The following is a 27,547-nucleotide window of genomic DNA, read 5'->3' on the forward strand; positions in this document are numbered from 1 at the left end:
TGTCATAGACAGAGGTACTGCCATCATATGTTTTTGACACTGACAGCGGCTTCTTGACCTTGAAAAATTACGTCAACATTAAATGTCATAAATGTCAATTTCGGCGGGAACTCTCCGGAAACATTTTATAAATAAAAAACGTTGGTTGAACAATTCATATTACATACTTTTATACATCGAAACAACCAAGAAATAGTTCAGAAACGTCTCACAGGTTGGTCAAATAAAGGTAAAAGTGGCAAAGTGTAGTAATGGTAATGTAGATAAAGATGAGTATGGCCCAGTTCACAAAGTCTGTGCGTGGTGGCTTGTAAATAACTTTCAAGAATTTTTGGGCAATGGTTTTCTGAATTTAGATGCGGTGTTGCGCTAAGATGTAAATACACATAATTCTGTTTTTTTTTGATAAATACTGCAAAAATGTTTCGGAAGAAAAGGAATTACGAATGAAAAAGGTAAACTATGTAATACTAATACATACAGAGCATATTCGTATACTCTCCTATATCTTTGAATCTATCTGTCTTCTGTAATCTTTTTAGCCACATATGTACCTTAAAGAGTTTTGAGTTTCTATGCATTGAAATGTTTGAACTATTTTGCATGTTTATAATATTATTTCATCTAAATTGAGGCAAATTAAAGAGTTTTATCTTTGAGTTGCGAGCTGTCAGAGTCAAAAACATATGATGGCAGTACCTCTGTTTATGACAGCATCTAGTGCCTGAGCTTGTTCCAAATTTGGTGGCGAACTGACGATGTCAAAAATGACTGAATTTTGACACTAAACATATGTTTACTATTAAATAAAATATATTGTTATATTTATTGTTATATATATTGTTCACAGGCGTCGTATGAAATAATATTTCACAACCACTGTTATTCTTTAAACAATTATAATAAGTAGGTACTCGTACATAAGATGAAGAATGATGAACAAATTATTAAATTGTTAACGCATGAAAAGAATTTTCAAAAATGATATTCCTGTCTTCAAAATTTTTAGAGAAAAAAAGTAAGCCCATGTATTTTTTTATCTTAACCAAGTGGACGCACTCCAAGTGTCTTTTCTGTCACTGTCAGTTCGCCACCAGATATGGAATAAGCTCTAATTACCATGTCAAAATTTTTGTAAGAAAATTAGTAGCACAGATCGATTAGCAGTATAACTAATGGGTGTTCCACCAACAAAATCTATTTTTTCTACACATTTGGCGTGTTTTATGTAATCAATAAATTTTTTATAAGTATTAAATAAACCTAATGGTACAGTATTCAATATTGCCACCCGTTATTTCTTGCTACATACAATATTAAGGCATTTATTATTGAATATGAAATGGACTAGAGCTGTAAATCCTGAATATAGTATTTGCAATTAATGTTATCAAGTCAAATGATTTAATTAATTTAGTATTTATAAAAAAGTAAGCTAAAATCGATTGATTGTTTCATTATGATCCGATTACACATTACGCATACTACGAAAAAACATGAACTACTAGCACTATACAAGTACAATGTGGTTTACTCATTTGCGATAATTAATCTTTTATGAAACATAAAGTTTAGTGTATTTTGTTTTTAGATTTAATAAACACGAGAAAATGATGTATGAAAGTTGTGAGGCATTAAGGAAGAGAATTAAAATAGGGCAAGTTTATTTATTTACTTTATTTGTAATAATGATTGGCACACATTCTTTAGAACAGAAGGATTATGGCGACGTTTGTACAATAATAACATGTTTTGTAAATAAATATAAATCTCGAAATATACATAATAGTCGGTAGTTATGTTTTAGTAACTTTGTAACAAACTAAATGAAAATTACAGCTTATTTTGCTTAAGAATGTAACTTTGAAGCCAATGATCATAATGATGAGATTCGTTTGCACTGCATTAATTGATGTAAAGAAAAAAATACTGAGATGTGACAAAGAGTATGTGCTTTACTTGAAAAACTTTAGCTCAATAATACTCTCAACTATTTTTCATTTTTCTAAAAGTACATTACTTCTGCAATCATATTTTATGTACAACAGTGACATCTTTGGTAAAAAAAATATCGACAAAATAGGTACTGCGCTATATAAGTAAATAATGAGCATTAAATAATTTACAAGTTACCTATCTAGTGAATATTGTTACAAATCAAGAACAGCTAAACAGTTCGTTGTTCAGCGGTATAATTAATTTTATACTATTAAAAATTTGATGGTGTTTGATTAGACTATCTTATCGTAATATTTACTTTGTGCTAAGTACATGTTTTTTCTTTAATATTTAATATTTGCTCAAAAGTAACACCCCAAATTGTTGGAGCGCTATACAGCGCACATGTCGCAGGAACTAATTTACATTTAATGGAAAAGTTACATTAATTATTAGTCTCATTTAACAATATCACAATTTTAATATTGCAATAATTTTAAGTAGCTAGATATGCTTCCATTACTTAATTTAGATGTTAATATGTAAAGCTTGCGTAGTACAATTCTAGCAAGCCCATCGTTCATTTGACTAGAGTTTTGGTAATTATGCTCAAGAAACAGAAACAGACATTACTGAACGGACTACTAAAATGCTGACACCTGTGTTTAAAACGCACTTCAAAGCAAAAGCCATAAAATTCGAACAATTTTATAATAATTATGCTACAACTTGCGCTTAAAACGATTGTGATTGTACTATAATATAATATAGTTCTTTTGATATTAAACTTTGATAAATATACATCTTTTGATATATAACATCAGTTAGGCGCCGAATGTGAATACTTGAACGGGGTTAGAGTTGCTACATTCTAGTAGTCCAGCATCCGTATTTGATTGTGTTTAGTGTAACATCATCATAACAAATGTAAAGCTGGCGAAGCCTAGGCTGAAACCTGGCTACGGTACTAGGAAGACACTTGGGATGAGGCCTAGCAAGCAGCCTAGCTCGGCAGACAGAACACTCATAGTGGCCGTAGGCTATTGCACAAGTGGCTCGCAAGTGTCCAGGAATGTTAGACCGGTCCTCGAGTGGAGCTTTTCAGCCCCCTGGCGGCGTTTGTTCAGTCTTGTTGCCCCCCATCGAGTCACTGACGTAGACGACCCCAGCACTACTATTAGCCACTCGAAGAGCTGCACTATATTGTTTAGTAAAGTCACTGATTGCCGTTTCGGCGCCACCACCAGAGTGTCCCTTCGCACCGGCTTTGGTGGCCACCACTCCGTCAAAGCCCACTGCGTGCGTATCGTTACCGCAATGGTAATTATAACTGCAGCAAAGCACTCCGTCCTGCGAAAACACCAAAACGTTAATACTCTACACAATCCTGAATCCGCCCACAACCTGCGAACGCAAATTGTGAAGGAATTCGCTCATGGGGGCTCAGTGCTAGTCGGAAAATCGTGACTGTGCTCGTCTATGAGTCCCGTCCCACAATAGACTTGGTGAGGCTCCGCTGAACACCACACAGGTAGTGCCCAGCAGCGGCCGAAAATCTATTGCTGCATTTTCACTAAGACCATGCACATTCATCATTCACCAAACTCACTTTTACTAAGAGAGAAGTTAGAGTAAGAAGCATGCATGTAGAGCAATACACATCTATAGAGTGCTCGGTAAAAAATCTCTGGAAACTACTATACAGGCAAAACAGGCACTACTAGAGGTGTGTATAGTTTGAGTGTAGTTAGAGTGACGTGATTACCGATGCACACAACACGCGACATTGCTCACCAGTTCCGCGCAGAACGGCACCTGGAAGGGAACGTAGTGTTAATTGTTAGTATAGCCTAGCTATTGACAAGCCAGCCTGGGCTCTATGCAGCGGCTAGCCATGCTCTGAGTTATAACACAGCCCAGAAACACGAAAGTGACAATAATACTAAAAGTTTCACTCTCGTGTATCTTGGAAACCACGACCACCTTTCGGTATTTCAAGCACTTAAATCGGCACGAATGTTAAGTAATGAGATGACATGAATGTTACAATGTATGATGCTAAAGGGTAACACATGTAAGGCTCTCTATCTGCGCAACTATTGCGCTGAAAATGCTCCAAGCAATTATGGAAAATCACAGTACCTGCTCGACGAACGAAACACTCAGACCACGACAATCATTAGTTTAAACATAGCCCTTTTTTCCCATTCTACTCACCTTGCAGTTGCAGGAGACGCAGGGATCATTAGGATCGGCAAATTGCGCCCCCGATTCATACATTCTGCCCGCGAAAGTGCACGGTTGTCCCCACGTAGACGCGTTTCCCAACGGACACAAGTCGTCGCAGTGGGGACAACAATCCCCGATGGCTTGAACAGGATTGTCACATAATAACGGCGGACATTTCATCTCCCAGCAGTCAACTTCTCCGTAGAGACACTCGCAAGTCTGGCATTGGTACGACCACTGCTCGCCGTGCATGAGGATAACATCGGTGAGCTCTTGGTGCTTGCAAGCGTGCTTCTTGTCACATTGGGGACAACACGGATTTTGGCTACTCCCAGGAAGGGAGCAGTTGCAGTGAGGCTTGTCGCAGGTAATTACTCCGTGGTTGCAAGTGCAAGTTTGGCAAGGATCTTTCTGAGGCGATAAAGATAAGCCGTGGGCCAGTTCCGTGCCTTCAAACATGCAGCTTAAGCGACAGTCTTCTTTTCCTGGAGGACATTCGCATCGAAAGCCTCCGTTGAGATTCACGCATTGAGCAGTCGGGTGACAAGTGTGCAATTCGTCCACACATTCGTCGATATCTGCAAAAATGAAATCAACAAACCTGTGATAAAAGCGTGATTGTAGTACCTTGGCATAAAGTTCCTAAATTATTGTCTGAGACGGGGCTCTGGTAGCCCTCTTTACATTTACAGTAGTACCAACCAATCATGTTGACACAAACTGAAGCTTCAGTACATCGATGGGCGTTGGTAGCGCATTCGTCCAAATCTCGCTCGCAACTGGAGCCAGTGTAGCCGTTAGGACAAGCGCATTTGCCCGGACTCCTGCAGATTCCACCATTGAGACAACTTTGGTTACAAACAGCTGCAATCGAAAAGTAATAATAGTCTTAGTTTACTTAAAAAAGTAAACAAGAAGACTCTTACGTTGGCAGTTGTAGCCGTCTCCTGTGTATCCTTCCTTACAAACGCAATGATAACTGCCTTGGGTGTTGATACAATCGGCGTTGATGTCGCAGTTGTGTTCACCTGAGCTGCACTCGTCCAATTCCGCGCAGTTGAATTTGTCCACTCTTCGATAACCGGCGAGGCATTCGCAGGTGTAAGATCCGGGGGTGTTGACACAACGCGTATTTTGATGGCAGTGATGACCTTCGAGGCCGCCTTCTTGCTTGCACTCGTTGATATCTAAATCGAAAAGAACTATCAAATGACGAAATTTCGTTTAGAATTGAGTTAGTTGACAGATTTTATTTACAATGAGGTTCATACCAGTGCACAATCGTCCATCCCCTTGAAAGCCTTGGTCGCACTGACAAGCGTAAGTAGTTTGTAAGTTGAGGCAGGTTGCGTTAGCATGGCAAACATGCCCTTTTGCACAATAGTCAACACCTGTTAGGGATGAAAATACACGCACCGAGGTTAGTTTGTTAGTAAAGCAAATGAGATTTTAATAATGAAACATTCAAATTTCGAATTCAGTTAATTGAAAAGAGTGAAAGCAGTACCTGGGCAAAACTTGCAGCAGTTATCTGCGACGCTAAATTGTTCGTCTGGAGGACACGTGAGCTTGGGGCACATCGTTTCGGGATCTATTCTCGTACACTGCATGCTGCCGTCTTGACATTCACACTCTACACACTTCTTGATGGTCACTAGCTCTCCATGGTCGTAAAAAGCACCATAAAATAGACAATGTCCTGTAAAAGAAAAAAAGAAATGAAGGAATTGTAAAGAAAAAAAATTTTGTCTTTAACTTACTAAGACAACTTTGGCAACACTCTCCGCTGATGTTGACTGGATGTTTGCAGGGCAGCTCCGGACACTCGACGGGCCGACATTGAACTTCTCCGTGCTGTGAATCAACGAGAAAGTAAAAATCGAGCGGTAACAGCAAGAAAGACGATAAAATTCAAGGAATTGACTGCCATTATCGAACGCGGTTAATCGGTTAAACTAGTTCGGTTAATCAAAGTACTACTAACCACGCAAGCGCATAAATCACAGCCCCGTTGCCACGTGGCGCCGTCCGCATGCACCGTCCCGTTGACGTGGCACGATTTCTGACAGTCACATTCCTCCACTTTACTGATACGTCCCTCTGCTGCTACCAACTGCAAAACACAGAATTATATATAATCAAAACAGTGTACAGAACGCATAAGTGACGTTACATGGTAGTCCATATACCCTTTCGGAAAGTTCCTGAAGATGCCTTGTCAGCTCCTGAACGGTGTTCTGCAGCAACGAGAACTGGCCACATGTGGGGCACGTCGAGTCCAGGCTCGGGCACAGCGACAGATAACCGTGGGGACCTCCTATCAGACGAACGTCCTGCATGGCTCCCTAAAAGAGAAAAAACATCTATAGTTCAAAGAATAAACCTTCATTGACAATCAAAGAGATGTGCAGGAAGACAAATCAAAGAAAAAGGGCAAGAAGAAAATTTTCCTAATTGCAGACTTCTTCTCAATTTTGAAAGAAGCAAAATTTTTCTCTTCATTAAACTTTTTAATTCCGGTCATTTATATCACTTATTGCGACCTCAAAACGACATCGCAAAGTGGAGGAACACGATGACAAAAAAGTAATCGATACATATCCAAGTCACGGAATGTAGATTTTTGCTTTTCCAGTCAATGTACTTTTTGTATGACCTCGACATAATGTGGATAGGTCATTCGTTACCTTTTTCGCAAATAAATAAATAAAACAACTTCATTGAATTCGGTATAAGGCTTCATGTTCATTAAGCGAAATTTATCAGATGGCGTGTATCTAATCGGTGAAATTTCTACGGTTTTTATATAGCTGACAGTAAAAATGGTTTTCAGCAAAGTTCAGGTGTTTGATAAGATGTTAATATTGCGATTATCATGAGACATCAATTCCATTAGTACCATTTATTGTAATTATTTATAACTGTAAGAGGAGTTGGTTTTAGATGTCTCATATTATTTCTAAGTTGTTCAAACGTTCAGAAGTTCAACCTTGGATACAAGTAGATTTTACTAAAAGTTGGTTTCCAAAGCATGAATTATCAAAGAAAAACCAAGATTTTCTTAGCCTACGATTTGAAATTGTATTTAAATTCTAAAACCACAAAATTATATCGATTTTCAGTAAAATTAAAAAGTTTGGGTGAAACATATTTATATAAAAAAAGACAACAAAACAGATAGTTTCCTTTGGCTCCTCCAACTACCTATAGACTGAAAGAAACATTTGCTAATACGATAACGACAAATTATTATTGATGTCAGTTTGAGTTGGAAATCAGTTTGTTGTAATTTGAGTTGAAATATTCACGCTCGGGTAAGGTGCTCCAGAAGAATATTTTTTATTTACAATCATTATCGTATAATAATCAGATTACCTTGCATGTGAAAAATTGGAAAGTATGATATTTCAACTTCATTTAGCAATTGTTATAAAAAATCAGATTCAGGTTAGGAAGTGGTCACTTCCTTATCAGTTGATATGTAATATGACAATTCAGGTTGGGAAATGGCACTTCCTTACCCAAAAACTGATAATTGACCACTTCCCAAATTGAATTGTCATATGTCATGTTTTTAAAATTTGATCAATTCTTTATTGGCTTTCTTTTCTTCAAAGAAGATGATTGTGAATAAAATAATATACAAACTTGGGTGGTCCTTGCTTCACCATACCTTGTCTTTATTGCTAATTGCGGCGCTTCGCCTTTTGGTCATCAAATTTCGCCATGGTAATGAAGCACCTTACACTTCGGTATGTAATCTACTATTACTAACTCGAAAAGTATTCGATTGTTATAAAATATTGATATTGTTTAGTTCATACACTATAATACCTCACTGTAACACTTTAATAAAAACTCAACCCAAAAATTCTCACACACAACTTAGATTTTGTTCTAACGTGTGTTTATTTAAATTTGGCGTCTAAGCTATCCATGAAAATTTGATTGTGAACGTATCGTACGGAAAGTTATTAATCTGACCTTTGGCACCTCGCCGGGCGCATTAAAAATTGTGGTCCGTTCACAATACACTCATACCACCGCCAACTATTACGCCTTTAAATAAACACCCGTTATTTGAAAATTTTGAATTATTATTAAAATCAAAGTAGTTGTTGAATGACATCATTAAATTTGACAGTACCATCAATTACATTTTATTGTTTTCCCTTGGAATTCAAAATGAACTTGTTTTCCTCGATTTGGTTCGATTTTAAACCACAGGCAAAATCTTGTTGAAACACGCTTAAAAGTAACAAAAATAAATCAAAATTGATGTTAGTTGGTTTGTTTTACTCGATTTATATGGTTTTAAACAAAATTTAGTCAAATAACGGGTGTTTTTTTAAATTTGGCGTCAAAGCTGTCCATGGAAGTTTGATATGAACGAACCATCGTATTAAAAGTTATTTATCTGACATTTGACACCTCGCCAGGTGTATTAAAAATTGTGGTCTGTTCACAATACACTCAAATCTCCGCCAACTATGACGCCAAATAAACACCCGTTATAATCTAAAAACACAAACCAAAAGTCACAAAATTAAGTTAAAAATTATACAATTTTTGCTTTTTTCGAGCGATTTAGCGCAGTTTTTTTTAGATAAAAACTCAATTGTGTTGCAGAATGTTTTTTCCTACGAACCTAACAGAAAGTAAGTTTTTTCACCCTAATTTCGGAAAGGAAAGTACCTCTCTAGGGGGTAAAGATGTTACTTCCCCCATAGAAACGAAAAAACATGCTGCTAGATTTGATGGGGAAATTGGGATATCTAGAGAAATTGTTAGTTTTGAAGTTTTTCTCGCTGAATCGTAGGAAAAAATTATATGTATTACACTGGAGGAAAGTGTCTTTTTCTCCCTAGGTGGTTACTGCCTTAGACAAGTCTCGGATTGTAACACCTGTGGGAGGAAAAGGTACACTTTCTTCTCTTGTATACATATTAAAAGTCTTCCCTTTTACTTTAAAAAATTCAAAAATCGTTTTTTTTAAACAACTGGTAAATGATTTATAGGAGAAAGCTAAAGAATGTGTACTAAAACGTATATTATAAGAAAAAGCATTTTTTATTTCATTTTGTACTCAATGTTAAAGAGTGCTTTTATTAACTAATTTCAGTAGGTAAAGTAGTCTTTTATCGTCTAGTAAAATACAGTAATTTTTATCTACTGTTTATATTCTTTATTTGAACTTACACAAGAATACATGCTTAAACTAGTAAAGAAAAGAACTTTGTAGAAAAACCATCAAACCAGCATGAAGCTGGTTGGTGCAGTGTTCAGTATGTCCAATTTTCATAATTTTTATTTAAATGTAAAAAAATATGATAGACACAAGAAATTCTGGTAGGTGAGTACAAAATAAAACAAAGTATTATACACGTTGATAAATATTGTTTATCTTTATCGTCTTGTATAATAAATAAATAACTATTATTTTATACATATGTGAAACACGGGAAAGAATTATTCTTCCCTTGAATGCATTCGCCTTTCGGAAAGAAAAAAATAACTTTCTTCACAAATAACAATTTTTTCTTATTTTTTAACTGTTTATTTTTTACAAAATTTACAGTTATTTCATGTTGCAAGACACATTATACATATTTATGAACTTATAATATTGTTGCAACCACAACATTTTTCAAAGATAGAACGACCAGCGCCAACTTAGTACTAGATGCGCATCGCACTGTTTGAATTTTTTTTTATTAACTTGAGTCTACATTAGATAAAATCTACTAGCAATATAAAATAATGAGCTGATAAACAACGCTGATAAATTTGCAATTTGGTTCCCTTCCCGAATTAATCATAAACTAAAAAAACTATCGTTGGGAATTAAAAAAGTTGTCTCGAGCGGAAACAAGCGACATACCAAAATAATTCCCTACCAAAATCTCGTGTTCACACGTTAATTTTTGACATGCAATGAATCGCTTCTACTGCTTCTAGCCTAGAAATTTACATAGGCAATTTTTTCTTCAGCGTATTTTCATCAACGTTTGGGCCCTCCAAGGGTCACGTCACCGCAAAATAGATGCAGCTAGTGCATGAAACCTCTTTATGTGAATGAAACATGCACACTCCGATTCCATTTCGATGTTATCACTTTGCTAACAGGACTTACCTTAAAGTGGTAATGCTTGTTTCTCTGGCCTAGCCAGAGCTGTTGAGGTTCGGTGAAGTTCCGGTCCGGCGCACCGGGTCTCAAGAGTCTTTTATAGAGCGGATGGCAATCCACTAGCAGTTCTGCCTGCGAACCACTCACCGACACAGCCACATGATGCCACAGATTGTCCGCGAGTCTGTAATGGAACGTTTCCACGTACACTTTAGAGTCCACCCGCGAGGTATAATGCAGCCGGATTTCGTTTTTCCGGCCGCTCGATTGCAGTTCTAAGTATCTGTTTAAGCCGTGTGCGAAACTCACTATGCTACCCGTGTTGCCCACTTCTTGGCGAAGCCACGCCGCAATCGTGAACTCGGGACTGCGACGCAGCAGGTCCGACACCTGCTGAAAAGCGGCGGCCGGCAGCTTCAGGTCCCGGTAGTCTCCTGCAAAAAAATTTAAATAAAACGCTGCCCTCATCTTCACATTAGAAATAAGCTTTCGACAAACGAAGTTAAAGCTCTCAGGACATCTTACATAAATATGTATACAAAATGTGTAGCTGCTTTTTGTTTCAAATAAAACTTGCACTTAAGATAATTTTGGGTTAGAGAATCGGGAAATGTTGTACAATAATGTCGTTTAAAAAATAAAAAAAAAACTGTACTATTAAAGTTAAATGTTAAGTTTTCCGAAATGGAGCTCCTCACACATCAATAAGTAACTTGGCTTCGTGTTCAAATTGAAGTAAAGACGAATTTAATTTCCTAAAATGAATATTGTTCTTTGTTTTTTCTTAATATTTATAAAATAAAGAAAAATTAGTATTCTTTCGCATCTGTTCAAGAAAGTTTAAATACAATTACTTCTCGGCAAAAAAATGAAATCGACAAACTTCTCTTTATTTCGCTGCAAGTTTTCGCCATCTTCAGATTGAAAAAAATTATCATCAAAATCTAGTTTAATAAGGTGTGAAATTCCGGGCGTAATAAAAACGGCCGAAGTACAGGATTCTGACAGGGGAATGGGAGATAAAGAAAGAATCCCGTGGCCTCTATTCCTGAGGATAAGCCGGCGAGCTATACAAACACAAATTTATGGGGTTCCGAGAAGTCTGATCAATATTAACCTTGCCTCATTCGGCTCAGCTGGTAACGCATGCAATGGTAACGGGGCGGAACGAAGACTACTTGCACACAACCCCTTCGAATTTAACCGCGACCGAAATGCGGTTTCAAACCCCCTTACGTAAGCAGATATGTGGTTGGTTTCGCTATCGGTCAAGACGGATTTTCTTTACCCAGACGAAGATCTGGATTCCAGTTCGCTCTAATTGAGTATTTCCTTCGATTTTTCCGAAAAGTTGTAATAAAGTCGTAAAATAATAATGTTTTGCATAAAATTTTATTGTCGTTTCGGGAAAAATTTGAAATAGATCCAAGAAGTTTACGACTGCAGCAAAACTATTTTTTTAAATACTGTTTTATCGATTGTTTCATATGAATATAAAAATAGTTACTGTGACAATATGTTATTGATTCCCTATGTGTGTACTCTGTTAATATTTACCTATTACGTGCACAAAGCTGCAATTAAGTATTAAAACAATGTTTTTTTTTATTTTTGAGAAAAAAATATGTTTAATTTGTAATTATTATATGATTCAAAACTTTGGATTTATTTAATTTTACTCTCATTCCGCGGAAATTAATTAATAGAATCACGTAGCACAGGCTGGCTTCCGACTTCCTACTAAATGGGCCAGCAAGAAGCTTAAGTTAAGTTGTTAAAAATCGACAAACTTATGGAAACCCTTTTTGAGCTACAAGCTCAAGTCTTGAAATTTTTCCCAACAGTAATTTTAATTTTTAAAAAATATAGTTTCAAGTAGTAAGCCAAGTAATATTTCTTGTGCCCAATCTTGAGTTTAACTATTTTGCACTCAGTTTTCCTATTGAAAGAGACAACTTGATAGATTGGTTATTACGTTGATTTTCCGCAACATTACCAGCCCTAACTTTAGCAATTGCAGTTGAAGGCCTTTGAACACGATAAATACTCCGCCCTGATCCCGAGGAAGGGTTAAAGAGCGTTAACCTGATTTGATTCGATTACATACTTCAATTGGTTTCAGATCAAAGTTCCCACAAGCTTTTAATTATAAATAACCTCCGGACAAAACGGAAACTTAATTAATTCAATTTAGTTCGATGTTGTAACGTGTCAATCAATCTTGTACCTTGCAAATAGTAAGCCGGCCGAATTTGCTGAGGTCCTTGCGCCAGTGTAACGCCTGCCCAACTACTGTTGTGTGAACCCAAGGCACCCAGGAGGTCGATTGATTGATCTGGAGACGTGGCAGACGACAGTAGACCCGAAGGGTCCAAACCGGTAGCTAAAAAAGAAGAACAACAATTAACTAACTTTATGAATCAGAAAGTGCAAATCTCAGAAAGTTTTCATGTGAAAAATTTTAGCCAAGAGCTTAATTGTTCTTTTGGGGAAAAATGGTGATTTCCTATCTGGAAGCAGCTTTCGTTTTTTCACACGGGGGCCAAGCAGGTGTACTCCGAGGGGTTACGTGATTATGTAGAGTACGTAGCGAATAGAATTATGTCGCTTTTATATGTTTTACGGAAGCCGTGAACCCCTCTCCGTGTTAAATTATTGACCAAACGGGGTAAATATGAGTTGGGTCGTATATATATACATACTGGACGTTTTCAATTTGTTGTTTTGTACGTGCTTTCCGTTATTAAATGTCCATCTGGATTATATGGATTGGATCGAAATGACAAAAGCAATTTCGCGCTTGTGATATCTGACACTGATATATTCTCAACTCGGTCACAATAACTGGCTTATTGCTTCTTTTAGAGTTTTAATGCGGTTGACGAAGAGTGCTGGAAACATTCCAATCGGACAATAGGGTCAAAGTTTGCAACAGATTTTTTAAAGCCGTCAGCTGAAGACGCCAACTTGTGTCCAAAACAGAACTTCAATTGAGGATTCAGCTGGCGTGACAGCATAACCGCAGACGAGGTTTGAAAAAATCAAAACTAGCAAAAATTGGTGAAGTTTCACAATTCAGACTAGTAGAATTTTCGTGTCTGAAATCCATTAACCACTTTTTGGAGTAAACAATTTTTTATTTCCTTCAGAAAACACAAAAAATGTCACTGTAGTTACAAATTATTTTACATTTGTTGACCTTAAATATGGCTCAAAAGTACCATGAGACATTCTAAAATTTATTTTATTTACAAATCCTTCTAGAAGAATGCTGTAAGTCCGCATAGTTACCCAATAAGTAATACGTGCCGGCGCGCGAAGCTTTTCTCTAAAGCTCTTGGAAAATTTTATTCTTCTCTTATCTAATCATTATTTATCCTATCAAATATGTATTTAATATTCCCTTTGTGACACTCGTGCCGTCGTCGAAATTACGTGATAGTTTAAAAATAAAAGTCTATGCTTGCGTCTAGCCTGAAATAATGAAAGTGTGTGTTTTATCAGTGATAAGCACGCGAATCCCTCTAGGATCGCAAGGGAGGTCGAGGTTCTTCAACTCGACCACGTAATCGGCCTCGTTGGTTAATCCCTCTTTAATGTCATTATCGATCTTGTAGAAAATTTGATTAATTCGAATGCAAGAGCGTGTTCATGAATGAGGAAAGACGTGCTTGCATGTGAGGGTGTGATACTGCACGTTTTATTACATAAAGTAAAGTCCAGGGATAGCTTTTAGAAATATTACAAGAGATAAAAAGGAATGATTTGTAAAAAATAGCAGCGAATTTAGAACTTCTCTAAGAAAATTAGAATGTAAAAGTAGAAAACAACAATTAAAAAATGCAACATCTTCGACTTTTATCTTGTGAACCCTTGTTTTCCAAAAAATTAAAATTAAAAAAAAAATTAAAGTCGTAAGGTACTCCTGTGGAGTATCCTTTTTCGCATGATGCACAACAGGAAGTCCAACAGGTCCCTCGCGTTCTTCTGGCTTAAATTCGGAAATGTATGTAACACATTTCCATAAAACGAGATGAAAATCGTTCTGAAAAATCCTGTCGGAAAATAGTTTTCATTAAAATTCACCAGCTTTCGGTATGGCAAAAAAGTGGAAGGAGTGAAAGTAATAGGATAATATGAACCAGTTACATCAGAAAAGTGTATCTGGGAGAAGGAGGGCAATGGTCTAGAGTTGTGCTAGACGGAGACGGCGTCTAGATAGGCGCCCGAAAGGCTGGCAGAAGCGCCGCTATAAATTTCGCGTCGTGACGCCGTCGAGACTAGCGGACATTGTCACAGTTACATGTGGAGTAGACGCCGGATTACATAATTCCAATCATCACATTCGAATTTCGACCGGAAAAATCCGATTTTTCGCTTATTTGAGGAGGGCAGTGACAGTCGCTGCACCAGACTAATAAAGTGTGTGCGCCACGACAAGTTTAGTCTATGCCAAGTGGATTATTAACCATTTATCTGCAATATTTATACAGACGTTTGGAGGTGCGCCAAACGCACCTCCGATGAGGTGGCGGACTTATTTTTTCATCATGCAGACCATATGTTTCCAGTTTTCACACATACGATGTGCAGACTTGGAGGAGTAATTTTAGTGGTGTGAGTTATTACACGACTGACATAACACGTTACATGTGTAATCGGCTTCTTTGATTTAAAGGGAGAAGTTAATTAGCATCGTGGGATGTCCAATTAGGATACTCTCAGACCTAATTAACATAAATTTTGCTACATGGCGAATTAAACTGACATGACCCCGAAGGCGACTGGACTTGAGACCCTCCACATGCAAAACCGGATCCTTTTTCACATAAATAGAATATATTATTATATGTTATATGTAATAAAGACATGAATTAGGAAAAAAATGTTTTTCTTGAACACAAACTCGATTTAGTTCTCAAAACTAGCACAACTGAAAAATATTTCGTAAAAAGAGAAATTGTTGACAATTATTGTCGTGTGATCTAACTAATATACTGATACTTGGCACGCGATGTGTGAACACATTCATCAATGAAACATCTCAAATTATGAACCTGTGGAAAGGAAGATAAATGAACACATTTTGCCACTATTTTGAACCTGCAACTAACAACAAGATCCACTTCTAGATTTCTGGCCAAAACATATTTAAGCATCTGGAAGCAATATTCAAACGCAAAATTTACAAAAAAATATAAAAAAACTAAACACTGACACTGTATAAGTTTTGTTCACCACCCTCCAAAATTTTTTTTCGTATAAAGACTTTAATCTTTCTAATACCTCATCCGTGTTACTACATTCTGAATGCATATTCTAGTTTAAATATTTCAAGGGTTGGGACTGTGAGGGTGCGATATAAAATTTTACAAATTACAGCTCTAAATCTTATTTTTGACATAAAATAATCTCTTCCATTGTGTTTAACAGATAAGTTGCAGAAGGAGGATTCCTTCTGCAAGTATCTCCTCAGTTGGACCCCTTCTTTTCAAATACTATTTATTCATAAACGTCACAAAAGTGACCATTTTTATGATTAAATGTCACAAGTAAAAGTTTTTTAAACTTTTGGACAAGGAGTACTTTTACACGTAATAAAATATACTATTTTTTGTACTTTTCCCTTTTATTTTTATAGCATATGTCTGTATTCTCATTTTAGTTTTTCGAGGTCAAAAAATTTTATTGTTCAAGTTTCTCCTTGATTTGAAAATAAAATCCAATTAAGATTTATATTTATAGCAGTTGTAATTCTTGCTCCGCTATCGTGATATGTCATCTGCCAACATGACAAAAATCATAATCATAATTCGATGATTGTTAGACCAAGAAAGAAAAACTGACGAGCCAATAAAATTCGGAAATACTTGTCAAAAGTCAAAAATCCCCTTCCACGAACACGCAATACAAATCGCTATTTTAAGTTTCCTGTTTGGGGTTGTTTGGCGAAGGGAGTGAATGTCAGACCCTTCATTTGTTTACTATAATACTTCAACCCTTCGTCACATAATTCGCAGTTGATGTGCTTTTCACAAGCAAATGTTTCGGAAGAGTTTTTTTTAATTATTCAAGACTTATTACTACCGCCATCAGTATTGTTTGGCAACACATCAGAAGCCGTTTCCACGTTTTAATTAATGTTAGTCTGAAGTTTGTGGCCGTTTTTATTATGCATACATCAGCGCTACTTAATTGCCGGAAAAGTTACTCGCAGAAATGCCTCTTTGGTTCATTCCTGTTTCAACCGGTTCAATACTGGTATTTTTTTTAGAAATTATTATTCTTTGGATGGTGTACCTAATCGATTAACTGAACAATATTAAAAAAAACAGTTACTAAGTTACCCACTTGCTACATTACGTCACCTGTTTTAACCCTCGTCTGTTTTCCATATCAGGAGTTTTCAGGGCGGAAGAAATAAGGGGCTAATTGTCAAGCATTAATAGCACAAAGCGTGCAATCAATGTTGGGCTATACAAAGGAGGAACCCCTAGGGATGGCCTAAGATGCGGAAATCAATATCAAGTAAGCTACTAGACTGTAGCTCGCTTTACACAATCCGCGGTATCGTTAAAGACATTACACTAATTACGGACGCTCTTCCAACCCCCAAAAGACTAGATTTGTTTTTTTTATTCTTTTACTTTGATATCATTGCTCGGAAATCACACCGTAACCGAGCCCAAGAGAAATATTACAGGGTTGACCCACTTCTCAAGGCAAAAAGTTGTTTTTCCGGGCTTCCCGACTCAGCCGTCACCGCACAGATTAGAGCAAATTAATTTATGAATAATGGCCCACTGATTTCCTCCAAACTCGAGACATTTTCATTTCACGCCATTCGCAGATCAGATTAGAATGATTGCATGGTGTTAATTATTTTTGGGTAGATTAGTTAATTTAATTTGGCTCCAAGTGATTTGATTCGAAATAAATGGAAAAAGGAGGGTAAAAAATTCCATCTTTATTGAAATAAATATAATTAAGCAAAGAGGACAAGGACTGACACGAAAGGATAATCAATCATTTGAGGCGGGTGGAAGACATTATCCATTTTTGCATTTATTTCACTCCACGAAATTTTTTGTTTTCTCAGTGATGGAAAGTAAAAACAGGCCCACTTTTATAACTTGGCGGACGATTTGTGCGAGCTAGAGCAGTCTGGCAGTGTGCGACAACAGCCAAGTCGTATTTCGAATATCCGGTCATCAAGGGGGCCGCTAGGTGGGTGTTTCCTATAATAACTGCACTTTTATATATTTAGACCGGGAGTTTTAATCATGGGTGCCAGACGATTTATGACGGACGGTCCACCTCTATTATATTTGCCAAACTAACACTATACACACTCAAGGACATCCGTTTTAAATAGAGCAATTCTCAGAATCAAAAACATAAAATCGCAACGCAGACTTTTCAACGCAGTTCCGAAGGAAAGTCGCTTTTCTTATTTTGCACATCCATTTTAAATGCCGCAACAGGCTTTAAAGACATCGACATTGTTTACAAATATTTACTCGGGGCAGTTTGTCAAGGTGTCAGGTGGATAAATACCGGTTGCCACCGGGAAATTCTGATTATGAGCTAGTTCGGTTTTATCAACGTCAATCAGGTTCTTCGAATTGATTTGTGTCAATCTAAGGGATGATAATTGAATTGTTTACGCTTATTTAAACAGTGGATGCGTTCAATAGACACCTAAACGCCCATTATCCATCGCTGTAGAGTGACAATACCAAACGTTCCTTTTCAATTACAACTGCTTTACTGCGATAATCGTAATAATAATCAATGAATTTATTTTAAGACTAAATTAAAAATTCTCTTAAATCTATTTAGACAATAGAGAATTGAGAACACATAGGTACTTCCTTTTTAAATTCGTCATAAAGTAGAAATTGACAGTGTGTGCTAACAATTTATGTTTGCTTGTTTCCGTTTTTTCAAAGCTGATAAAAGGTTCACAAATTTTCACAAAGCAGTGAGAAACGGTGGGGTCATGGAATCGTTCGAAGACGTTCAACACGAAGGGGAAGTTGCAGCCCTATCTCGAAATTACCACACGCAAGACCGACATCCCCTGTATGTCCTGTCCGTGTAATAGAAGCCGCGTCACCAAAATGTACCATGGTCCTGTCAACAGAGGCTCATGTCTGCCATGTCAGATATTTGGTATAATTAATTCCCGAGAAGCTGGCACACGACACCGTCAAGACCCAGTTGTCACAGCTGTCGCACAAATGGCCCTTGTCCAAACTCATTTCACATCTCATCGCACTTCTTATTAGCGAACAAATTAAGCCGCGTTTCACTCTCACACCCTAACAGCGGGAAGAATGCTCCTATTACGTTTACACCCCATGAAACCGGAGGAATTAAAACAATTCCGAACACTTTTAGAATATGCTTGCCTCTGGTGTTTCAGATAGATCGTACGTGTTACGTCTGGAAACGACGGCGAATATAACAACCCTCACGAAATTATTTTTCTCCGTGATAAAATCGGAATGATTTACTAGTTGATAGAGTGCATATGGGGCAATTGCGTTTCGGATTTATGGAGGGTGGGAATAATATGTTTTATACAAGGTAAGGGTTTGTTTGATGTTTAAGACTTATTGATTTCGTATTAGCGTTCGATATTCAAGCTTGTACACCATTACTGATTCAATTAGATGATTAATAGCTGCCTTATTTAATTAATAAGAAGCTTGTTGGCAGCTTCCCGCTGTTTCCGTGGCATTAACAATCTCAGAAGTTTAAGTTCACTCATGTTTGTAAACAGTCCTAGCATAAATAACTGCATGGGGGCAATTGCGCAATTTTAATAAGCACTAATCAACGTACTCAAATACTCTAACTAATTTACTGATTGGAGTACGCGTGGCCTACCAAACCTCAAACATTTGTAAAATCCCCAAATTGCTCTATTCATTAGAGAATTGGGATATTAAAATCGTCCCTTCATTAATTAAGCTTTCTCTCGATGCATTTTTTTCTCTTTCAAGCGATTTTAAGCAAATTACTCGTAAAAACAACTCATTTCGAGTTTTTATCTACAACACCTAAACATGCAAATCTTTGAGTAAATAGTAATTACACTCATTAATAATTCACTAATTTGTTCGGTATTTTTCTAAATCATGTTTAATGCCATAATAAACTAAGGTGTAACAGCGAAAGTAATAAAATGGAAAATCGTATAATAGAAGAGTGCGTGTCTGAATGTCAGCTTTTACTTGGAATATGTAGTCATAAGCTTGACGATATTAATAACTATTTAGTATTCAGCTGTTTCACATGATTTTGGCTCAATTTTCGTAAGTGGGCGCAATAAATTAAAAAAATATTCTTTGTTTGGAAGATTTACGATAAAGCCCTTTTAGATTTTCGAAAATTAAGAAAGATGGAAGTTGGAAGATAAATAACTTTATTTTTTCTTAATGCAGCAAAACCACCAAAAAATTAATTTCCAATAACAATGAACTAATACATAATAACATTAGTAATAAAACTTTTATTTCCGTTAGTAGACCAGTCAAATTAGACAAAAATAGGGCGGCAATCGGTGGAAAAAAATCCTAGAGAGTTGGATTTTTTTAAACGCTTTTTTACACTTGAGTAAACATACAGGGTGCGCCAGAACTCGCGCCCCAGAGAAAAATTTCAAGTAAGATAAGATACCAGGAACATGAAAAAAATGTTTAAAAAATTCTATCTGTCAAAAAATTTTGACATTTATTTTTTGACATTGACATTTTTTTATATCTATTTAATGATAATGATGATCTTGTATATGTTATTTTACAATTATTTAGTAAAGGGACAAAAATTGTGACAATAAAAGCCACAAATGACATTGAACAAAGTTCCAATTTAGGATATAGTTTGCTTGTTTCCTCTTTTAATAGCCTACAGCAAAAAAACTTGGAAAATTATTTTTCCAACAGAAATAAATAGAGTCAAAGTGTAAACTTTAAACCCTCATAACTTCGAAATTTTTATAGATAATTTTTTTTTAACATTTTTTCCATGTTCCTGCTATGTTTCCTTATATGACATTTTTCTCTGGGGCGCGAGTTCTGGCGCATCCTGTATATCAAAAGTCCCCGAGGGCGGGGGGCAAGCTCGAGGAGGGGGAGGGGGTTAAAGGTGTCTTTTTTTGTAAGCCTTAAATTTGATAATAAGGTAAAAACCTTTAACCCCCTCCCCCTCCTCGAGCTTTCCCCCACCCTCGGGGACTTTTGATATGTTTACTCAAGTGTAAAGAAAGCGTTAAAAAAATCTAACTGTAGGATTTTTTTATAAAGATTTGTCTAATTTGATTGGACTATAACATGAAGGAAAATTCACAGTCGTGAGATGATCAAGTTTTAATGACTTATTTTATTGATCAAGAGAAGTAAAGTAGTTACTTGGCTAACATTTACATCTCAATATTTTATGTGACAGCACATTTATCACAAAATGACTTTTAATCAGTCAATTACAGTTAACACGAATTAAAAACAAATAACATTACAACCATTAAAAGAATTTAATCAATAGGTCTCATGTAATTTCCACGGAAAGTCTGACACGCACTATTTACGACTTTTCTTTTTATGATCAAGAGTTGTGACCGATAATTAACCCCGAAACTTTTCTGCGATATGAAATTGAGATTGTAACATTTTAATCAACGAGTTGATTTATCAGCTGTAGAAGCTGGAACAATGTCTGGAGTTTTTGATTTGATACACTGATAGTAACGGAAAAATTTCTTCATTTCTATTTTCCCTCATCTAATTTAAAAGAATATCTTCCGGCGGCGTATGTAAACCATTTAAAAGAATAATCCGACATTAACGAATGTTGAGAGCTTTGAACGATCGCATTTATACGATTCCGTGTGGTTAAAAACGAGCCGCAACGACATCTTAGCACGACATTGCGGCTTATTTAAGCAGCCATCAATTTTTTATTTGCAGCCGGTCAGAAATAGAACTTGACAAAATGTCTTGCAGTTGCAGTAACATAGAAATTATTAAATGAACGTCTAGACTCAACTCGATAACGATCCGAGATATAATTTTGTAACGCTAGGAATACCTGCGAATTTAGGGGAACCACCCTACAATTACTTACCACTGATTTATGACAAAATGAAAATTCCTCCCCTACCAATAACTGTCTTAAATATGTGAGACGTGTAAACAATGACCAACAAACACCATCACGAGAGCAAATAAGGGTGAGCTCATTTTCGAAACACCCTGTGTTTCGCATATTGCTAGTAATTCTTGACCAATCCAATCCGAAACACATAGCTACCATCAGTAATTGGGTAATTTGTAACGTACTGTTGACAACAAAATGTAGTAAAACATCGTTCGACGACAGAAAATTGTTCTTCACGCTGAGAGCAGTCAAGGCGACGCTAATTCGACAACCATAGGACTAATGAGGGAGTTTCTACGTATCAACTTCACAATTAGTCGCATTGTGTTTAAGAGACTGAAGAACAATCAGGCGAATTAGAATATGGTGCATTAACGCGACTTGCATGAAAAGACGATTCGAGGAAATTGTCAGAATTGTGCAGTCACGATCTTTTGACGATCAAGGGCTCTTTTCCATTATTTTGCATTTTCCGGCACTTAGAATCTCCAGAGAATGCTTTTTAACGAGACGAATTTACCGAGTAGAGCGGTTGAATAATAAACAACTGTTTGGGGCCTGTCCAAGAGTTCAATATATCGTGGGGAAACTTAAAGGGAAATCTGCCAAAGCCGAAAAAATCGACAAGGACACGAGACGCTCGATCAAATTTTGCATATTATGCATAAAATACAACATTTTTCCCCAGATACCTAACAGTCTTAAGACCAATGGTAGTTTTAGAAATCAACATATTTTAGTACATCCACTTTATGATAAAATAACAGTTACTTTTTTATTTCCTTGTCTCAACTGTCACTTCTTGCATGACTTTTACACATTCAAAAATTCAATAATCGTAAAATCTGGAAGTGATGAAAAACTGGATAACAAGTGTAGGTACAAGTGCACTTTAGATCTTGTCAATGTTACGAGTTGTTTGTGTACAAAAATAAAAATTAGACGAAAGCACCTGAAAGCTTATTAACACTTTAATAAATACCAAGTCTCGGCTTATAAAAGCCTGTTTAATATTAAAATCAGCAAACAGAACACAAACCGCCGATATTATTGATTGAAAAAACGTCACGCAACTTCGTAAAGTTCTTTTTATACAACATTGCGTTAATAGAAAACACCTAAATATAACTCTTATTCCCGAAATTCACCCTATTAAGAGAGTAATTAAGTTGAATTTTATTTTCACCCACGAGTATACATTCACGAGCATTATTATAGTCAAGCCCTAATCCAATTTCCTGTCTTATCGATATTTTAAAGCTCTTTCAGGTGTGCTAGGTGGGAATCACTCGCAAGCGATCAATGCGTTCTCTACTAAATAGATCTTGTGAAAAAAATTGTTTTCCGCGTATTGATTCCAAGGGAGGTTTTTACCTTGTTAGAGGTGACACCGTTGTTTTCGTGTAAGGAGGTTATTAATAGACAGTGACTAGAAACAAGTGGTATAAACGTGGATCGGGATATACACCGTACTGTCTGATACCGATTCGAGGGCTTTGGTGTTCTGTTACCAGAAGATATCGACGAAACCCGCATCCTTTGGCGAGAGTACATGCCAGGAAAATCACAAAACTAGCGGAATTTGGGCTCAAGCATGCAGTAGCAGTTTTCAACAGAACGATAAAGTTGCTATTTGGATAGTTTGGACTTTTGTTTGGATCAAGTTTCAAAACCTATTTTTGTTTATTCCCCGAAAACAAGAAATTGTCGGCGGTGTGAAAAACAAAATACAAGCACTTGAAACTCTCAAACATTGTTGTAATTTGTAACAGTTTGTTACCGATAATTACTCTGAAGTGGCAAATTAAAATAAAGTTCTTAAAACTACTATTAGTAAAGTAATAAAGATAAAGAACTACAAGTACTTTAAAATTGCTCCAAAGACAGTATGAAAGTTTCCGTCGTCAGGAAGTCGAAAAATGATAACGAAAGGTAATTAAAACGCTGTTTTACTATAAACTCCTTATTTTAATAGTAAATCAATTTGACGTAAAAAAATTGTCGCTTTAGTTGAGTTCTACTGTAGTATTTTTTTTTTGGTTTTCTTTCGTTCGTTGTGAGATCTTAAAATTTCCATTAGAGAAATAACTTCCAAACGCTGCAATTCAAGACTCGTATTTTTTCGTAAACTTAGTCAAAATGATATGCAAATTGCTTTGAAGAAACAATTAGCGCAATTTAAAATTCAATTATTCAAGAGAGTGAACAATTTAATTGCGAAGTAATGAAATTTAAAACGTTCCCTGATTCTCTTATAACTTAATAAGTTTCCAAACAAACCGTTCGCAAACTTAAATGAAATTCTGGATGGGATTAATAAATTTGTCTCTCGCATTTAATTACCGAGTCATTCATTATAGCCGTGAGAATTGCTCAAGAGTGGGCAAAATTCCTCTCATATTCATGCAGTTATATTCTTGACCCTTCAATTTTAGTTTAAGTAATTGTTTATTAAAACTAGTTGGTACCTGTGGTATTTTTGAGCGGAATTGCAAATATTTGAAGTGGCCGCCCGTCAACACCGCGATAAACAGTTCTCTTCGATAGTGAGGAACTTTAAATATTTATCTCATAAATCTCTCAAAAAACAAATATTTCCTCTAACTAAGCGTTGGATAATGTCTAACATATTAATTAATTCCGGCATAATCGATACGGATTAAAACTGATCTTAGATGGAAAACTGCAAGCATTCCTCGGCTAATATCAGATTCTGCCGACTTGGACGAATTTATTTATACAGGTCACGCCACTTTTTTCTTTTCTTTTTCCTTCTTCCTAGTGACCCTTTATTGACTATGCATGGCTCGATATCTTCCACAAAGTCCTAAACACGCGACCTCTAGATACATTTTTTATAGAGACCCAATTGAGTCGAACTTAATTTTCCAACATTTTACATAAAAAGCCAATAACGAGAGGTCATTAGGTACGATGATGACCTCTTTTTACCATCAAACGACGCTTCCGGAATGATTTTAACTTACTATAAAGGTGGCAATATTAATAAAGCGTTTTAGGGTCAAATAATTATTTATACAAACAGGAAATTCAGTATCGATTATTTTCAAAAAATTATAGATGAGCTTTGATGAAAATTAACCACTATTTCCGATTAAAGCGGAAGTCCGGAGTTAGTTTAAGCCCTCAAGGGACTAGTTCGGTTACCCCTTTAAATAAAATTTTCATTGATTAAAACGTAATGAACTAATTAAAACTGCTGAATCGCAAATTCGCGTTACACTTCGTAAACTAAATTTACAGGGAAAATAAGCAAACTCAGAATGACAATCAGCGAATAAATTTTTAATATGTAAGTGATTTTTCACTTCGAAATTTAACAAGAAGTCGGTAAAACTGCATTGCAAAAAAATCGCCGACGCTTGTGGTTTGAGTTATGAATGAAACAATTTCAACCGTTGCGAAATAGAACGTATTTTAAGTTGGGTAAATGTAACAATTTTAAAAATCCACTAATTTCCTCGACATGATAGTAAAATTCGCTTTACGACACGACGATGAGCGGTCATAATGTTATATGAGGTGCTTGGCATGCATCGAGCGCTGTTTCAATTAATTTAAAAGCAATAGAAATGTTTGCGTAACGAATTTATTGATTGTTAAAACCTCGAAGTCTGGATGCAACGATCGTTTCAGTAGCGTTTTGTTTATTAATTTTTCAGATGGATCCGGTCATCGTCTAAAAATAAAATTATTGCAACAAATTGTCTATTAATCGGACTACAACCAAATGTCGGGACATTATTTTTAAGTAATGACGAAAGTTGCGGACTTGCAAAGCGAGATTTTATTAGCGCACCAATGGAGTTTTGATTTCGTGCGGGGCTAAAATGCGACACGCGAATAAAATCGCTCAAAATAAATTTTACTTCGATCATATCGACAACTTCAATTTTCATCTTTCGATGATATTTACTCAGAAATGGTCTGATGGAACTAGACTAATGGATTCTTTTTCAAAAAATATTAAGTGACGCATTTTGAAAGCAAGTTAACAGTAATCACAATCAACTTGAAAGCTTACATTAGAAATAACATAACTTTCCAAGAATCGGGTCCGACAAACAAACCCTTTACCAACTCGAATTTATCAAATTCACAATAAAATTAAAATGATTTATTTGTAGTTTTAGCTAAATTCCGTCTAAAAAAGTTAATTTAAAAGATGTTACAACCTACTTTTGCCATTGCTGGATAAGAGATAAAAATGTTTCTTGAATGTCAAACGTAAAAAATACATATTTGATAAAACAGTATTAAGAAATCTATTTTTAATTTTTGATAGATAGAAAGAAATGAGTCATTTAATTCATACAGAAATAAGTATGTAAAAACAATAGTTTTCTTTACGCAATGGAAAAGCACTGAATTTTATGATGAAGGATGAATAAATTTTAAATTATAGTGGAATATGGGGAAATAGCCAGGTGGTGCAAGTGGTGCAGGTTAAAGTTCTGGTCACGCCTCAGCAGTTTTAAACTGGCTAAATTTTTTCCTCCATCAACGTATTTTAGACAATTCTTACAAATGGGGAAAAACCAAAGTTTAGTTAGAAAAGAAGAAGAAATAATGTTGCAAATAAACGTCCTTAAGTATCTTTAAGAAAGTTGACGTAACTACATATTTCGATTATTACAAGTTTTACCTATTTAAAATGAGAGCAATTTCAAATAAAATACAATAATTTAATACATATTCAATTGAGTTTACGATTGAGATTAGATCGAAATACAGAAATAGAAATTGATTTTTCGAAACTGTTCTAACCTTTAGTTAATATATCAATTAGAAGTTAGGACAAGTTAGAAGACGCCAGTATGAAACAATTTATATTTCGTTATTAGATGAAAAAAAAAATACTTTTTTACAGATTGTATGTATTTCCATCTTTCTGTTAAAGACAATATGAAAACTGAAAATTCCAAAAATCTAGAATATTTGGATAAAAGAATTATAAGAAATAGGGGCAGTTTCCGGAAGAGCAGCCAGACTATGTGGTGAAACGCAAAAGAAAGCGAAATTCTATTTGTTTGGCAACAGGATTAATAAACATTCAATAGGAGAATACAAGTGATTTGAATCTAATTTCAATAAAAATGATTCCTCATTGTGGTCAACTCTTCGTGACCTTGAATAATTAAAAAAATATAGCAATTCGTCATTTACGTCTAAAGCTCTTCAAAGAAATTGTGCGACGAGGTCAGAGCCGAGAAGTATTAATTTTTGTTATGTCTGGCGCTTGTTTGATTTTGGGTAAAACTTGGTGTAAAGCCGAGTGCGGAAATCCTCGTTTTCGCGTATATTTCGGCGCTTTTTGGCAATGGTGCGGTAATAAATCTTGTTTTATTTATATCGCACCTGGGTAAAGCGTGTTTCTTACCAAGTGAATTATTTTTAATGTGCGAAAATTTACCTGAGGCAAGCCACAGCAGGGTGGTCCAAGCCGCGACTAAGCAGCAGGCCATGGCCTCTCTCCGCGGCCCCTCACAGAATTGTCAGCCCTTGGGAAGGCGGCCCATGACGGGAGCCGTCACAGCACTAGAAGGGTGGTGATCACGAGCGGAGGTAGCCGCCAGCAATACACATGGTCAGCACTAGGCAGCAGGATATCGCGCGACGCTACTTCTCACCGAAAGACCGTCAGAGACTGAGCTGTGAGCTCAGTTCGCTGCCGAAGGATGTGGACGGCTGTCCGCGCCGGCGCCCGCGTCGAGACGTCCGATACTGCGGATACAACTTTGACACGTAGGTACCACGGAAGTACCGGGGGCGGCTTCGCCGGACGACACCTGGACACCGGAGCCAATCGGGGCGAGACTGGACTTCACCACTCACTCTCTACCTCTTGCACACCTGAACACCAGCTCGATGGCATTTGCTGACGCCAATTTCATTACCGGTGGCGGCTTTATAAAGACAATGAGTGAAAAATCAAAAACGTGACTGTCAAATCTATTAATTGTTTGCTAGCTAATTGTAGAAAGTACGAACTGAATGCAATATTCCGGGTTTCTTCGAGCGGTGATATTTATTTAACACGAGGATTTTGTTGAAACAGAAACTTCGGGT

General features: G+C 36.3%; 1 protein-coding gene across 4 annotated transcripts; it reads right to left on the reverse strand.

Annotated features, from left to right (window-relative positions):
- Positions 1-1,672: 1,672 nt before the first annotated feature.
- LOC123005550 (protein kinase C-binding protein NELL1-like) lies at positions 1,673-27,305 on the reverse strand. 4 transcript variants are annotated; one of them, XM_044399344.1, is made up of 13 exons: positions 26,892-27,305; positions 12,522-12,677; positions 10,301-10,728; positions 6,357-6,512; positions 6,152-6,280; positions 5,928-6,021; positions 5,675-5,866; positions 5,439-5,558; positions 5,094-5,354; positions 4,795-5,031; positions 4,156-4,745; positions 3,704-3,753; positions 1,673-3,288 (listed from the first exon to the last, which is right to left on the reverse strand). In XM_044399344.1, exons 1-13 carry the CDS (start codon positions 26,941-26,943, stop codon positions 2,979-2,981), a joined length of 2,775 nt encoding a protein of 924 aa, XP_044255279.1. In that variant the 5' UTR covers positions 26,944-27,305; the 3' UTR covers positions 1,673-2,978. The 4 variants fall into 4 exon arrangements, with proteins under 4 accessions (XP_044255279.1, XP_044255281.1, XP_044255283.1 ...); XM_044399346.1 differs by having other exon boundaries at positions 3,733-3,753; positions 26,892-27,304; XM_044399348.1 differs by lacking the exon at positions 5,439-5,558 and having other exon boundaries at positions 26,892-27,301.
- Between the last annotated feature and the right edge of the window lie 242 nt (positions 27,306-27,547).

Source organism: Tribolium madens, unplaced genomic scaffold, assembly GCF_015345945.1.
Source record: "Tribolium madens isolate multiple individuals breed KSU strain unplaced genomic scaffold, Tmad_KSU_1.1 Scaffold_20;HRSCAF=117;Tcas5.2_LG4, whole genome shotgun sequence".
In the NCBI taxonomy this organism is placed as follows: domain Eukaryota; kingdom Metazoa; phylum Arthropoda; class Insecta; order Coleoptera; family Tenebrionidae; genus Tribolium; species Tribolium madens.

Coding starts and splice junctions, on each gene's coding strand:
- LOC123005550 (XM_044399344.1), bottom strand. CDS start 26,943: ATGGCCTGCTGCTTAGTCGCGGCTTGGACCACCCTGCTGTGGCTTGCC. Junction 4,746..4,794: donor TTTAGGAACTTTATGCCAAG/GTACTACAATCA, acceptor TCATTTTTGCAG/ATATCGACGAATGTGTGGAC. Junction 3,754..4,155: donor GCGTCTCCTGCAACTGCAAG/GTGAGTAGAATG, acceptor GTTCCCTTCCAG/GTGCCGTTCTGCGCGGAACT.